This window comes from Mandrillus leucophaeus, unplaced genomic scaffold, assembly GCF_000951045.1.
Source record: "Mandrillus leucophaeus isolate KB7577 unplaced genomic scaffold, Mleu.le_1.0 Scaffold86, whole genome shotgun sequence".
NCBI classification, from domain to species: Eukaryota; Metazoa; Chordata; class Mammalia; order Primates; family Cercopithecidae; genus Mandrillus; species Mandrillus leucophaeus.
This window is the reverse complement of record NW_012109363.1, coordinates 3,734,710-3,750,249: the sequence shown is the minus strand read 5'-3', so window position 1 is coordinate 3,750,249 and position 15,540 is coordinate 3,734,710. Positions and strand designations below refer to the sequence as shown.

Sequence of the window (15,540 nt, the reverse complement as noted above, 5' to 3'; positions counted from 1 at the left end):
CCTACCCTGTACTACATACCCTCTGCTCCTAGTCCAAGGTTCTAGGTAGTCAACTGTTAGCACAATAACTGAGTAAAATTGAATGCACATTTTTAAGTAATTTTTTATGAAAACTTATCTGAGTATTTCTCAGTATACTTTTTTTTAGATTTTTTGGTTGATGTACATGTACATATTTTCAGCATACATTAGTAGGGTGTCTACACTTAACATTCATCAATTGTATATTTCAAAGTAGCTGGAAAAAAATAATTTGAGAGTTCCTCACATAAAAAAGATAAATGTTTAAAGTGATACATATCCCAGTTACCCCAATTTGATTACATAAACTTACCAGTATACTTTTTATCATTATGTTAATTCACTATATTTATTTACATAAGAAAGTTAAAAATGCATCAAACTTAAGCTCCATTGTCATCTCCAATCTAACCTGCTTCTTTCTTACTTTCTTTTCTTGGTTAAGGAACCAATAAAACTTCATCTACACAAGTCAGAAACATAGAAGACAGCATCAACTCTGCCCTTGACCTCATCCCTGTTCCCTTACCCAATCAAAAAAGAACTTCTTGTAGCCCTCCTTTTAATCTATGTTTCTACCACCCTGGTCTCTCTGAGGTTTTGTATCTTCTAACTTGGACAGTACAGTAGCCTTCTCTCATCCAACCTTCAAAATCATGACTTTTCCCCCCTTAAAACACAAATTTTACCTTGTTACTTTCATTTAAGTTATATTACCAAGTCAATTGCCTTTAAGATATTCACTGCAGGCCAAGCACAGTGGCTCATGCCTGTAATCCCAGCACTTTGGGAGGCTGAAGCAGGCATATCACTTAAGGCCAGGAGTTCGAGACTAGCCTGGCCAACATGGTGAAACTCTGTCTCTACAAAAAATTAAAAAATTAGCTAGGTGTGGTGGCACACGTCTGTAGTCCCAGCTACTCGGGAGGCTGAGGCAAGAGAATTACTTGAACCCAGGAGGCAGAGTTTGCAGTGAGCTGAGATTGTGCTCCTGCTCTTCAGCCTGGGCAACGTAGCAAGACCTTGTCTCAAACAACAACAGATAACCACATCATAGAATATCCAGTGTAGCCTATCTTTAATGTACTCTCATACCATGCTTTCCTATATACCTTATGATGTAACTACACTAACCTACTTTCTGTGATCAGACCCACCAAACTCAGGTATGCTTAGACTCGCTGCTTCTCCCTGGAATGCTAATTCTCTGCTTGGCAAACCTTTGTACCTTTGTTAAGACCTTGATTAAAAGTTACCTCTCTGAAGCCTTCTCCATTCCAGCAAGCATTACAAGGCTTCTCTTCATTCCCCTGGGCATTTTCACCTACTGCCTCCCTCTTTGGTGCCATGTATCACATTAATTTATTTTTCTAACTTTTTTCCAGAATTTCATTTTTCATGTATATGTGGCAATGCATTTTATTTTTAATCTTTTCATTTTTGTGGGTACATAGTAGGTATATATATTCAGAGGATACATAAGATGTTTTCTTACAGACATCACATAATTTATGACCATCCATTTAGAAGCCTGTTTTGCTTGCTCACGGAGCTTGGTTTTCTTAGGGCAGGGCTGTGTACACCTACAAATCTTCACGTCCCTAGAATAATACCTCTAACACAACCAGTATGCAATGGTACATGTTGAACAAAGAAGTTAATGGATAAGTAAATAGAACCTACATGGTATCAGTCCATATTTATTGTTTATTTTTATGTTTTTTTTTCCTCTGAAATCTGTAAGCGTGCTTGATTGCTGCCTCTGCTTTTTTGTTGTTATTGTTTCTATTTAGAGGAGTCTAAGAGGGATCCTAGTGAAGAGGGTAATAACTTTGCCTGTTTTGTGATGCGGGAGGTGACGTCATGTGGTTCTGCCATTTTAACATTGTTCCGTCTGAGCCTGAGTGTTCTTTCTCTTGAAGATTCAAGCGAACCAGGTCAGGAGAATGACATCAGACTGTGCTTGTGCCTGATAATTCATTTCTGAAGGTGCAATATTAAGTGTCGCAGTGTCCAGCTGGTGATATTTTCGGCATAGAAACCTGTTAGACATGGCAGCATTAACGAGATGGAATGAATTGATTTATTTCTCTTCTGAATTGCTTGGCAGTGCCTCAAGATTGAGGCATCAGATTTGCACAATGTGCTACTTAGGAGATTATTTCTTCCTTCCTCCAGCCAGACAGAAGGCTACAGTAGGCAATGATAGCTTAAACTTGGGAAATGTCCTTCTTCAGAGACAGCATGAGGGACATTTCAGAGAAGATCAGATTACTCTCCAACTGCTTTCACTGGTGGACCTGAGGAGGCACACCCCTGAACCAAGTCTTTAAGGGAGAGAGTAGAACAACCTAGAAGCTCAGGAGATCACTCCAACTATTATTTTCCCATCTGTGGCTTATTGACATACACTTTGACATCAAGGCACTGACACTGACAACGTGAGAGAAATGAATAGATTAATTATGGGAGGAGTATTTTAAATGTTAAAGGCTTTGTCTAAAATAATTCACATTTTTCCATCCAGTGGTTCCTCTCTTTGAATCCTGTTAGAATGACAGTAGATCTTTTCATTCTTTCCCTGCTTTGGGCATGACTTTGAAGAACCTGAAGATGTGAAAATGAAATGGATACTGTGCTCCTTTTGGCTAGGATTGGGGAGGGACCACTAACTGATCTCTGCTACCAGCCACTTTCAACATCAAAGCTACTTTTTTCTTTTCTTTTTTCTTTTTTCTTTTTTTTTTTCTTTTTTTTTTTTTTTTGAGTGCAGATCTGGCTCTGTCGCCAGGCTGGAGTGCAGTGGTGCAGTCTCGGCTCACTGCAACCTCCGCCTCCTGGGTTCAAGGGATTCCCCTGCCTCAGTCTCCCGAGTAGCTGGGACTACGGGTGCATGCCACCACACTTGGCTAATTTTTTGTGTTTTAGTAGAGATGGGATTTCATTATGTTGGCCAGGATGGTCTCAATCCTAAGCTACTTTTAGCAGGATTGAACTCTGAGGTCATCCAGTGGCCAATTGTGATGCTGTTGTCATTCTTAAAACTGGAGTGACTTATCGTTTTTGGTGGTCTGAGGCTTGTGATTCCTGTTTTGCCATTTCTTGGCTGTGTGTTTGAGGACCTCTTATCCCTAGCCTCCTCATTTGTAAAAGAATCCTTTCCATGGACCTTGTGCATTTCATGGAAATATAATAGCATCTTGCAGGTGCCTGGGGTCTGGAAGATGCTTTGTAGGTGCTCTACCTTTCCCTGTGTGTTCCAAGTGACCCTCATCTGGTGCATTCTTCATTTGATTAAAGCAAGGAAGGACGCTTTAGCAGAGGGCTCTATCTCTTGATTGGCCCCTGCCATCCCCTGGCCCACTGTCTTCCCTATTGTGCACAGTGATGGCAGAGACAACAACACACAGCTTGCCCAAACACACTAAGCTGAATTAAAGCACCACCCAGGTAGAGGTCTATTCTATTAAGCAAGGATCATCCAGAAATTGAGTCACTATAACACAAGGGAAAGATTCAAGGATCACAAAGTCCCTGCTAGGAAGTGACCAATGAGAGCTGCAAAGGGCGTTTAAGTTTTGGTCCATCCCCAGATACAGTTCTTCCTTGGACAACAGCATCTCAGCTATGCTCTGGCTGAACTGGGAGGTGACAGCTGCCTAGCTTTGCTCTTCCTACTTGATATGTTAACTCATGCACCATTGTTACTGTGGTTGGGAAGTATGGTGGAACGTAGATGGAAGAAGAGAATGGGAGTGACATATTTACACAGTTCTGAATTTTGGGGGTGAGGGCTGTGCGTTTTTCCTGTCAATGTTGTATTTGTATCACAGCATAATAATGATTAAAAGCATACTCTTTGGAGTTAGACTTCCTGGCTTAGAATTGTGAACATACTACTTAATCGGCTATCTCTTTTGGCACATTATTTGACTTTTTTTATATCAATTTTCTAAGCTGTAAAATGAAAATAGTAGTAGTATTTAACTCATTGTTTCAAGTTAACTGAAATAATACATATGAAGTGCTTAGAATAATGTCTGACAAATAATGTCCACTCACAAAATGCTATGTTTGTTTTAGCTGCTGTAGTAGCATATCTCTGGTACCCTTGAGCAAGAGACTTTGGCTTTTGAATTTATTTATCTAAGATCCTCTAAGACAGCTGTGATGTAATTTCCTCCCAGCCAGCATTCCTGCAATCCCAAAGACCCCCCTTTTCCATTTTTTTGTCCTTGGAGACTTCTAAGGTTTAAAGTTATGTGTATCTTCTTTCCTTAGCAATCAATACCCATTACATATGTCTCACAATTATAACTTTTCCTGGAAACAGATGTTAATGGATTCTGTCCAACCCAAAAGACCCTCACTTCCCTATACATCAGCTCTTGAGTTTCCTAAAAGCCTGACCTTCAGTTAGAAAGTGATCAGGAAGCTTCTCAAAAAGCCTAGGAATCTAATCAATATTTCTCACTCAATGGTGATGATTAGTAGAGGACATCACCAGTGCACTACAATGTCAGATAAGTAACACAGGATGCAGGCTTCTGACATTCACCATCCATTATACATCCCCCAGGAGGTGGGAGAGCTTCAGGTTTCCATGGCAGCAGTCAGCCAAGTTAATTTGATGGCCTTCAAACAAAATGAACAGATAATACATAATTAAAAAACAACAACAAAAAAACTAGACACCCACTCGTAGTAGTTTTCAGGAGCCTGGGTTTTCTTTGGGTCTATCCAAATGCCAATGTCAAGAAAATTGGACTTCATGACTGAGAGTAAAGAAGATTTATCCATTCAGTCTAAAATCTCCATTCAAAGCTTTCTAGCTGAGAGCCCAATTCCCCTCTTGTTTAGGGATATGGTCCCTGTTTGTCTGTTTCCATCCACAGCTCTGCCAGAGACGAAAGCAGTGTTTGAAACAATTCACCCAGATTTCCATCTGTAATCATCAAGAATGGAATTCATCAAATTCCTTAAGATATTTACTGAAAGTCATGATTTTGAGGGCCTAGTCCTCTCTGGAAAAGGGACAGCAGCAGCCTCGAGCAGTTTTCCAGCTAACAAGAATTTCGTTAGCTATGTGGCCACCTAGTGGCTCTTTCATGAATGTCACTGATGGATTGTCAGGTACACAGACAATCGTCCACTAATAAAGAAGTTAATATCTTTCTTGGAATCTGACTTCCTAATTTTAGCACATGCGATGTGAGTTTCTGAATTCTAGAATCATCCGGCAGGACAGACGCTTTGAGAAAAAGGCAGAATAGCTATGGGGAGATGTTTGATATTTGGGAATGATTGCTGGTATATTGGGAATGCTGATGACAGGTCATCCGTCGGCGAAGGTTTTGTTTTGTGTCGTCATTGGTGTATTCCTGGCAGAACTGATGTAAATATGCACATGAAGATTCCTTGGTACAGCAGCATTTTGATAGTATCATATAGCAAGTATGGATTCTGATTTATTGTTTTGAGTGTTTTAAAAAGTGGCTGAACTGGACTTAAACTGCACAACCGATTTCCCCCATCCTCTCCCTTTACTCCCTTCCTGAAATGTACAGCCACGGACATCTCTGCTTGAAGTGTATAGCCACGGACATCTCTGCTCAGGTTTTAATTCTCATGTTTATATTTTATCTTGTTTTCCTATGGGTTGCCCTAGTGTCGGCATGTTATAGTGGTCAGTAGTTTGGACAGAAGTTTTGCTTAAACCCCAGGGACCTGTAAAACTTCAGCCCTCAGGCCACTGATCTGTGTGTGGGTTGGGAGTGTAATCGAAGCCCATCAGCTTTCAGTCCTCTCTTGGATTTTACTCTCCGTGGTGCTTTCTCAGATACCCACTCCCACGCATGTCACAGGGGTGAGTGGAGAGCTTGGCAACCCTTCCATGCTTCTCTCATTCTCAGAATGCCCCCCCAACTGCGACCCTAATTCCATCCATGGCTGGTCCACTCCTCACCTCAGCTGCACCTCCAGTCCCAGGACAGCCAAGTCACATCTTTGTCCTATTTGTTTTCCATAAGTTTTAGTATTTTTGCTTATAAATCATTTGGATTTCTCCTTCCCAACCCAAATCCAGTCCATGGAAGACCATTAGAAATGTAAATGTACAATTAGAAAAATGGTGTTGAAAAGGGCAGTATGTATTATGGGCTCTAAAGGGCAAGATCATTTGCTTCCAGATAAATCTGTGTCTGTTCAGAGCAGAGGGGACATGACCCAACTGCAAGGACAACCCCATACCCTAAAACACACCATCTTCAAATACAACAAACTCAAGTCGAGTTTGGGCAAGTGCCAGCTATGTCCATGTATGGGGTGGGGACTCCCGATGTCCATTCCCAGAAATCATGGCCAGTAACTGGCTCCACAGCCATGGCAGAACTGGGCTGACAAGGGGTCAACAAGTAATGAGGAGCTGTGATGTTTGATTCTGCTCTGTAGACATTGGAAGGAGAGGCTTCCTAACAGCATTTAAAAGGAATAGAAAGTCCTAAGGCCTGGGGTCTACATATGGACAAAACTTGGAGAACGTGACCTAAAATTGAAAAGGGGCTTAACTGTCAGAGGCTTCTGAGGTTGTTGAAAGGAAAGGGAAGCAAATTAGAAATCTAAAGAGATCTGAACAGGAAGCAATGAGTTGGGAGAATGGAGGGGGTATAAGAGATGTTTATTATTGGAGAGAGAACTTCGAAAAAAAAAATCACCAGAAAGTAGCAGTTAGTTAAATATGGAGCCCAAGACAGAAGTAATGGAGGGAGGATTTTGTCTGAAAGAGATATGGAGACAATACAAAAATAATGAATCAGAAAGGTGATCCTTTTATAAAGGAAATACGGTATCATCAAACTGTGCTTTGTTCATCCACATATGCAGTGTTCAGGAGAATAGGAAGATGTGGCTGTTCCCTAATTTTGGACATCAGAGGCTTATTGTTTGCTTTAATGAGGAAAGCATATATCAGATGTGGAGTTTCTGGGGTTTTTTCCCCCTCAAATTTACATAAAACGTTTAAATTAGCTTCCTTGGCTTTAAGTACACATTTGTCAACACTCTTTCTTAAAGTGGCAGCTTTGATTAGAACAACAGATGCAGAAAGAAAGCTCCTGTGGTATCCAGTGCTGAGTCACTGCCGTGCTATGCTGCAGGCAGGCTCCGCTCCAGGAGAAAGACAAGTCAGCGGAGCAACAAAAATGTCAACAAGGACAACAGTCTTTCTTCCTTCCGTTGTAGCCTTTATTTATTTCATCGAGTCAGAATATTTTTATTTAGCACTTGAAAACTTTATTTCAGTAAATGGAAAAAAAAAATATTGCATGTAGCTTTAACAGTTCGCAAGAAGAAAGTAGAGGACACAAAAGAACACCTTGAGAGGCATCTGTGTAAGCAGCAGCTGAAATCATTCCCAGGGTAACCCCCATCCCATAACAAACAGACAGGTAGGGGGTGGAGACAGCACAGAAATAGCACATTGTCAAGTAGCACATGATAAAGACCTTAGAAACGCTTCATAGGAGTTTTGAGTATGTCCTCACTTGAAGTACCCTTTCTGAAATTCTTGTAACCCTCTGATTTCTCTGTCAGCTTCTTAAGGAATTCTAGAGAGGTAAACCTAGGAATTTAGAATTGCCAGGAGTATTATGTGTTTTCCTTTCCTTCCACTGTTATTTTAAGGACTATCCTGCAGTTCTGTCCACTATTCTTCTGCCTCTTTCACTTTCAATTACCTAGTAGAATCCATGCCACTCAGCCCTGCCTTCTTTGGCATTTCTGCAGGAATTTCATTTAAACCAGAGTTAGTGCTAATGATTTCAAGTTTTAAAAAGTACTTTTACATTTCCAAAGAAGTAACTTTTTATATGCAATGTTTTCTTCCTAGACTGTAAGTTATCATCCTCAAAGTTTGGACTCTTAAAATAAACTAGAGTAACATTTTGTAGGAAAATACTATGGCAAGAGTACGAATTTTTATATTGCAGTAAAGAGCATTTGAAAGACCACGAGAAATGTTTTTCTGCAGCGTATGTTTATGATAGAGGGTGTGAATTCTACCGGTAAATATTAACAGGAAGAAGTTGCTTCTCTTAAACATTTTCTGTCTGGATAGAGGACACTTGAAAAACTACCAAAAATTTGAGTAGCAGATATCTAGGTAAGGTTGTAAAGATCTTGCATCCAGAATCCCAAGCCCAGGCTTGCACAGCCATTTTGGATATCCAATGTCAAGCTCTAAATAGAAACAGATGGTTAAAGATAAGTTGTTTACTATGAAATCTGTGAACCATGTATTTCCATTACTCATTTATATCTACTAATTAGAATAACCTTTCTGGATTCCGTAGTCTTACATTTATTCATGCTTTTATAGCTCTCCCTAGCCATTGCTAATTAAGCAGTTATAAAACAAATAGGCCTATTATGAAAGAAAGAAAATAATTTTGTTTTCCATTATGGGATGCCAAACAGTTTGCTGGCACTAAGGAGTGTCTTCACTCTCTACTCTCTGGGGGACAGGTTTGTCATTGTGGAGTGGAAGGATCATTAGAAAATACCCTGCTTTTCAGTGGAGGGGGCGGTAGGTCTGTATTAAGCACGATTCCTCATAAGAATGCTCTGTGAAAGAACTTTCATACTAATCCAGTGCCTACTGCACTGTGAAAACTCAGCAAAAATGAAGGAGGAAGAAATGAAAACAAACTCAAAATGTACTCAAGCCATGCTCATTTTCTTTCCCTTTGACATAAATCACAATTTTTGAATAAATTTTCTAATATAGACACACTAAGTCAAATGTGAAGTCAGCCCTCCCATTTATTGATTCGATAAGTAAAAAATTTAGAAAAGCAATCATGAAGGAAACTTTCTTTTCTGTGATTTCCAGCATTACTAAAGCCCTTTAACATACTTGAAGAAAATCTGTGGGTATGTATACTCTGACCAACAAAAGTCTGAAAGAATAGTGCTGCTTTCATTATTCCTAACCTGTATCGAAACTCTGGCACTGTTGAATTCTAGATTGCTCTGTTGGTCCGGTTTGAAAGTTTTGGATTAAAACATCCTTAGCAGAATTATATATTAGAAATTTAAGCATATCAGCAAAAAAAAAAAAAAAAAAAAATTCTAGGCTTCCTAATCTGTTGATAAGTACAGAGGATGTCCCCAGTGAATCAATGAATAGGCAAAGAACACAAAACTATGCCAGCATTTGAAAAATAAAAACGGGAGATACTATCTGTCAGGGTAACCTACCACTTGGCACTTTGATTGGGATCTGCGATTCCTCTTGAATCTTTACTTGCAGGTTTCTGTAATAAATAATGTTGTATTAGGAGCTGCACCAGATGTTACATGCATGTGCATCCACACACGGACATGCGTGTACACACATACATGTGAGCACGTACACACAGACCACCTCTACTTGCTCCTTGAAAAATCCAAGACTGTTTGCAAATTGCTTAAGACAGTTTGTAAATTCCTATGGGACTGGGGGAGAGGAGGGTAGATAGTGCTGGTTAAGCAAAGCTGTATCAGAAACCATTATTGGTTGTAAAACTTGTGAATCTTCCCTAGAATATATTAGGTAAGAGATCTGCAAACACTTTTTAAGTATTAGCACTTTCATTCTGATAACATCTCTATTGGAATCTCAGTAAAATTGATTTTAAACATGGACTGCATGGGTTCAAGGAAGAATTCATTCATACAACTCCCCCGGCTGTCTGCCACTTTCTGTAATCCTTTTGTGTGATCGAGGATCGTGTGCAACCACAGATTATAAACGAATCAACTAATCACAGCGTTTTAGTCGTCCATGAAGAAAGCTTAACGAGAATGGCTGCTTTTAAAAATACAGAGTTGAAAATCTGTGTGCATTCAGCACCCAGTTCTGAGTAAGAAGTGCTCTACTGAGTAACCTTGAGGATGTAGAGAGAGAGATTATAGTCACTTGGGCAATCCATAGAAATCCTGTAGTGGTTGTATTTTGTGTGTGTGTGTGTGTGTGTGTGTGTGTGTGTTTTGACTCAGTCTCTAATGCATGCGTATGCTAATATGTGCTAGTGTTTTGTTTCTCCCTTGTAAATAAAGATGCAGGGATTATACTGCCTCAGCTAACTAAGGGTTCCGGGGGAGAGACTCTGGCTCACTGAAAACCATTGCTGTGTTTTACTTTTCAGAACAGGGGCCAGGACTAGAGTGAGGTGAGTGAGGCATTGGTCTCTGGGGCAGAATTTAAGGGGAGAAAACTAATTCAGTAATTAAGATAAACTATGTGCTAATGTGTTAATTTAAAATATCAAAATTAATTTGCAAGAAAATGAATGTATCAAGATAAACAAAATGCCAACATTTTAAACAAAAAACTGAGTCTGCCCTGGGACTTGCCTGACTCACTTCCCCCTCCTCACCCTAACTGCCACCCTGTTAAGAAGTAGGTCTCTATGCCAGAGTGTCAGGATGTCCCATTTCTACCGCCAATCAGAGAGCTATCCATGTTATATTATTGGTCCTTTTCAAGGAACCAACAGATAAGTTTCATGAAAGTTATTATCGGAAAGGACACAGGCCGCCACCAAGAGGAAGGGGAGGGGGACATACCAGTGTGATGTAGTGGGGACTTGAAAAACTGGTGGGCAGGCTTTCCAAGCATTCTGGAGTTCTCTGCTAGTGAAAAGAGATACTATTAATCTGTAATTCCTAGTGAGTATACAAATACTAAAAGACCCAGACCTAATATTCTTGCCTAGGTTGTTATCCTACAACACATGAGTCTATCTCAGGACCTGTCTATAAGACAAACCTACATATAAGAAGAGTGGGGATTTATACGTTGTGATATGAATATGATGAGGCAGGTCTGTTAGCCACCAAATGTTACTATCGCTATTTGGCTGTACGCCTGAAATTCCCCAGCCAGCCACAGTCTTTTGGGCCTTGAATGTCTTTGAGAAACTCCACAATTTCCTATTAAAATATAAAAATTCCTAAATGAAGTTTTCTTCTTTAAAGTGTGTTCTGTTAACTCCCCAGTAGATATTAATACAACTAGAAAGCATGGTCCAGTGGAAGCAGGATCTGGGAGAGGCCCTGGAGGCCAGAGAAGGGAGAGTAAAAACAAACAAAAAACAAACATCATTAACATAACAGGTAAAAGACGCCAAAGACAGACTTCCCCCAAACCCCAGTTTTGCTGAGGACTGGCCTTTGATGGGTAACTGTGTCAAATAAGCATCAGTTAAATCATTATTGTTTATAATATTTCATGCCAAAAAATATAAAAACCCTAAATGTGATGTCTGAGGATCCAGCTCTGCTATCTGTGTTAATATCATGGTGTATATGCCATCAGCAGTAAATTGAATTTATTCACATATTCAGCAGATATTTATTCTTCTTCTCTTCTAGGTGCCCCTCATTTAACCAAAAAACCAAAAGCCCTTACAGGAAGCTTAGAATCAAGAATCGTAACAAATATGTCCTAGGCTCTATGGTTATTCATCACTGACCAGTACTCAGCCTACCTTTCCTGACTCCTCTCTCTGGAAGTCCATCTATTTTAACGTATTAATTTAAGGAAAATGTAATTAGGAAAGTAACTTTAACAGCACATGAGGCATAGTAGATTAAAATAACACATATTAAGTGCCAAGTATATACCAATCCCTGTGCTAGGCATATTTACATACAATTTCTCATTTAAACCTCACGACAAATGAATGAGAATTATATTAGCATCATGTGGTTTCATTCCTGAAAATCTCAACGTAAACTTAAAAAAAAACATACTTTTTTTTTTTTGTTCATTCTAATGGACAATTAAGACTCAGTTTTACCTTCTTGGAGTCACAGCTGCCATAATAAAGAGTAAAAATGGATAAAAATGATAACTAACAAACATATATAACCAGAGAAAGATTCACTATCTCTATACTCCAGTGAAATTCAGCAGAGGCATTTCCACTAAAATGTCATATATGTGTTCTGGGGGATAGAGTGGGGACTTGCTCTGCAACATTGTGCAGTAAAAATCACAAAGCTTTTGGCATGCCTAAAGCCATGGCAAAGCGTTCAAAACTTCTGGAACTGTGTAACCAGACCAGACCACCCCACCAACCAAAAATATCCTGATTTTAAAATACTGGCAATATTATATTTTTATTGGCACTTGCATCTAGCAACAGTCAGTTAATTATTAACCTTAACATTGGGGCCTTTTGATCCCTTCTTCATGATTTAAATCCTAACGGGCAGTTTCATCATTTTAAAGAGATAATCTTATCAAGAATCATGCTTTCTTCATCAGCTAGTTTTTTTTTTTAAAAAAGCTAATGCCTTTGTAGTTTCTTAATCTTTGCTTACAGGTTTTGTCTTGATCATTGTTTTATTGGTTTTTTTTTGAGACAGGGTATCACTCTGTAGCCCAGGTTGGAATGCAGTGGCATGATCATAGCTCACTGCAGTCTGGAAATCCTGGGCTCCAGAGGTTTTCGGTGCCTCAGTCTCCCAGCTAGCTAGGGACTACAGGTGTGCACCATTATGCTTGGCTACTTTTTTCTTTTTTTATATAGACAAAGGCTTGCCATATTACCCAGCCTGGTCTAGAACTCCTTGCCTCAAATTACCCTCTTGCCTTAGCCTCTCAAAGTGCTAGAATTATAGCTGTGAACCACTGTGCCTGGCCACTCTGTTTGTTTGTTTGTTTGTTTATTTATTTAATTTTATGTTATTTTTATACTTGAAGTTCTGGGGTACATGTGCAGAACATGCAGGTTTATTACACAGGTATACACGTGGCATGGTGGTTTGCTGTATCCATCAACCTATCACCTACATTAGGTATTTCTCCTAATGCTATCCCTCCCCTTGTCCACCATCCCCCGACAGGCCCCAGTGTGTGATGGTCCCCTCCCTGGGTCCATGTGTTCTCACTGTTCACCCCCCACTTATGAGTGAGAATGTGCAGTGTTAGGTTTTCTGTTCTTGTGTTAGTTTGCTGAGAATGATGGTTTCCAGCTTCATCCATGTCCCTGCAAAGGACATGAACTCATCCTTTTTGTGGCTGCATAGTATTCCATGGTATATATATGCCACATTTTCTTTATCCAGTCTATCATTGATGGCCATTTGTGGTGGTTCCAAGTCTTTGCTATTACGAATAGTGCAACAATAAACATACATGTGCATGTGTCTTTATAGTAGAATGATTTATAATCCTTTGGGTATACACCCAGTAATGGGATTGCTGGGTCAAATGGTATTTCTAGTTCTAGATCCTTGAGGAATTGCCATACTGTCTTCCACAATGGTTGAACTAATTTATACAGCTACCAGCAGTGTAAAAGCATTCCTATTTCTCTCCATCCTCTCCGGCATCTGTTGTTTCCTGACTTTTTAATGATCACCATTCTAACAGTTTTTTAAGTGAGTTGAATGTATTGGAAATTATAGCTGTTGCTACAATTATTGAACAAGCTATGATTTGCAGGGACTTCTGTGGGATTTTCAACATTTTTCTTAGATCTTCATATATTGCTTACATTTCTAGTTTACTGAATTTTCTCAGGAATAGATATAATTTTTTCAAATAATTTATCTGCATCTATTGATATGACCGTATGATTTTACACTTTCCCTGATAATACAGTAAATTAGCCTCATTGCTTTTTTGAATGTTAAAGTTTCTTTGCATTATTGCAGTAACACTTGATAATGTTAACACTTGATTTATTATCCTTTATATATGATCATGATGCATTATCATTTATCATGAGATTCAATTGGCTAAAATCTAATAATAATTCGTGCACCTATATTTGTTAGTGTATTAGTTAGTAGTGCTTCCTTCTTGTAATGACTTTTATAAGTAGGTGTCAGAGAAATATTGGCCTCAAAAAATAAATTGGGAATTTCCCCCTTCTTTCCAATTATCTGAAAAAGTTTATGTAGAATTGGTGTTATGTCTTCATGAATTTTTAAATAGAATTCACCAGTAGAGCCTTAGGGGTCAAATATTTTTTTGTTTGTGGAAAGGTTTTTACTACAAATTTAACGTATTAGATACAGAGTTATTCAGGTTATCTGTTTCTTCATGAGTAAGCTTTAGTAATTTTTATCTTTCAAAAATTTCCATATCATTGCACTGTCAAATCTATTAAAATAAGGTTTTTCATAATATTTTCTAATTATCAATTTAATATTTATAGTACCTTCATTGATGTTGCCTTTCTGATTCTTGATGTTAATAATACGTACTAACTAGTTAGACTGGATGGAGGATTATAAAATTTATTAATCTTCTCAAAATACATTTTCTCTGTTATTTTTCTGTTTTCTATTTCATTAGTGACCAATCAGATATTTACTTTTTCTTTTCCTCTGCATATATTGGGCTTCATTTTCTTTACTTTTCTAGTTTCTTAAAGTAAAAGCTGAGGTCATTGATCTTTTACTTTTCTTCTTTTCAAACATAAGCAGATAAGCGGTATAAATTTTCCTTTACTGATTTTACTACACCCGCGTGTTTTGGTACGTGGTATTTAATTTTCATCCATGTTAAAATACTTTCTAATTTCCCTTTTGATTATTCTTTTGAAATTTGAGTTCCTTAGAATTTGTTATCTAATTTTCAACTGAGAATTTTTCTAATTAGTAATATCTTTCCATTACTTATTTCTATTGGAATTTAATTCTGAGAATATATTTTGTGTGGCTACAATTCTTTTCTTTCTTGTTTCTTTTGTCTTTATATTTTTAGTAGAGACGGGGTTTCACCATGTTGGCCAGGCTCGTCTCAAATTCAGGTGATCTGCCCATCTCGACTTTCAAAAGTTTTGGGATTACAGGCGTGAGCCACTGTGCCCGGCTCAATTCTTTCAAGTTTGTTAAGACTTGCTTTATGGCCCGTACTGTGGTTTATGCTTGTAAATTTTTACAATAGTGCACAAATTAATATTTTATTCAACCAATATATTCTGCTCTGGTATAGTATCTTGGTTATTGTTCCATATTTGTTTTGAATCCTGTCCTCTTTTCTTTCCCTACATGTAGATTCAAAGCTTCACGTGTGTGTGGAACCATGTTAAGTTGCTCCTCTGCACCTCCCACGTCACTTAGCTTAGGATGGGTTCCATTTTAAACATACACAGCTACTTAAAAAAATCAATTAACTAACTGTTGCAAATGGAAGTTTCTTACATTTAGGAAATGAATTTCTGGCAGGATTGGCTCAGTCCTCATCTGCTGCTCATCACCAAAGTATCCTTTATTCTCCACTCCCAGGGTTTCTATAGGTGGGCTGTCAAGAAGGAAATTGAACACCTAATTTATTAGATATAGGGCTATTCAGGTTATTTATTTCTTCATGAGTAAGCCTTAGCAATTTTTATATTTCAAAAGTTTCCATTTCATTACAATGTTAGATATATTGAACTTTTTATATTGGCTAATTATCAACTTAATACTATACAATCTTCAGTGATGTCACCTTTCTGATTCTTTTTTTTTTTTTTTTTT

The 15,540-nt window shown here is 38.4% G+C and overlaps 1 protein-coding gene and 1 long non-coding RNA gene across 2 annotated transcripts in view; one reads left to right on the top strand and one right to left on the bottom strand.

The window, feature by feature from the left end:
• The first annotated feature begins 1,927 nt into the window (after positions 1-1,927).
• Positions 1,928-5,203, top strand: LOC105531039. The gene is made up of 2 exons (XR_001004730.1): positions 1,928-2,220; positions 4,882-5,203. It is a non-coding gene; the product is annotated as an uncharacterized LOC105531039 (long non-coding RNA).
• Positions 5,204-9,272: 4,069 nt separating this feature from the next.
• Positions 9,273-15,540, bottom strand: part of ADAM7 (ADAM metallopeptidase domain 7) — an 83,662-nt gene continuing 77,394 nt past the window's right edge. Inside the window, exons 20-22 of the mRNA XM_011968853.1 lie at positions 15,223-15,322; positions 10,627-10,692; positions 9,273-9,332 (exon numbers count right to left, since the gene is read on the bottom strand). Of these exons, the coding sequence (XP_011824243.1) occupies positions 9,273-9,332; positions 10,627-10,692; positions 15,223-15,322 (226 nt within the window). The remainder of the gene's footprint in view (positions 9,333-10,626; positions 10,693-15,222; positions 15,323-15,540) is intronic.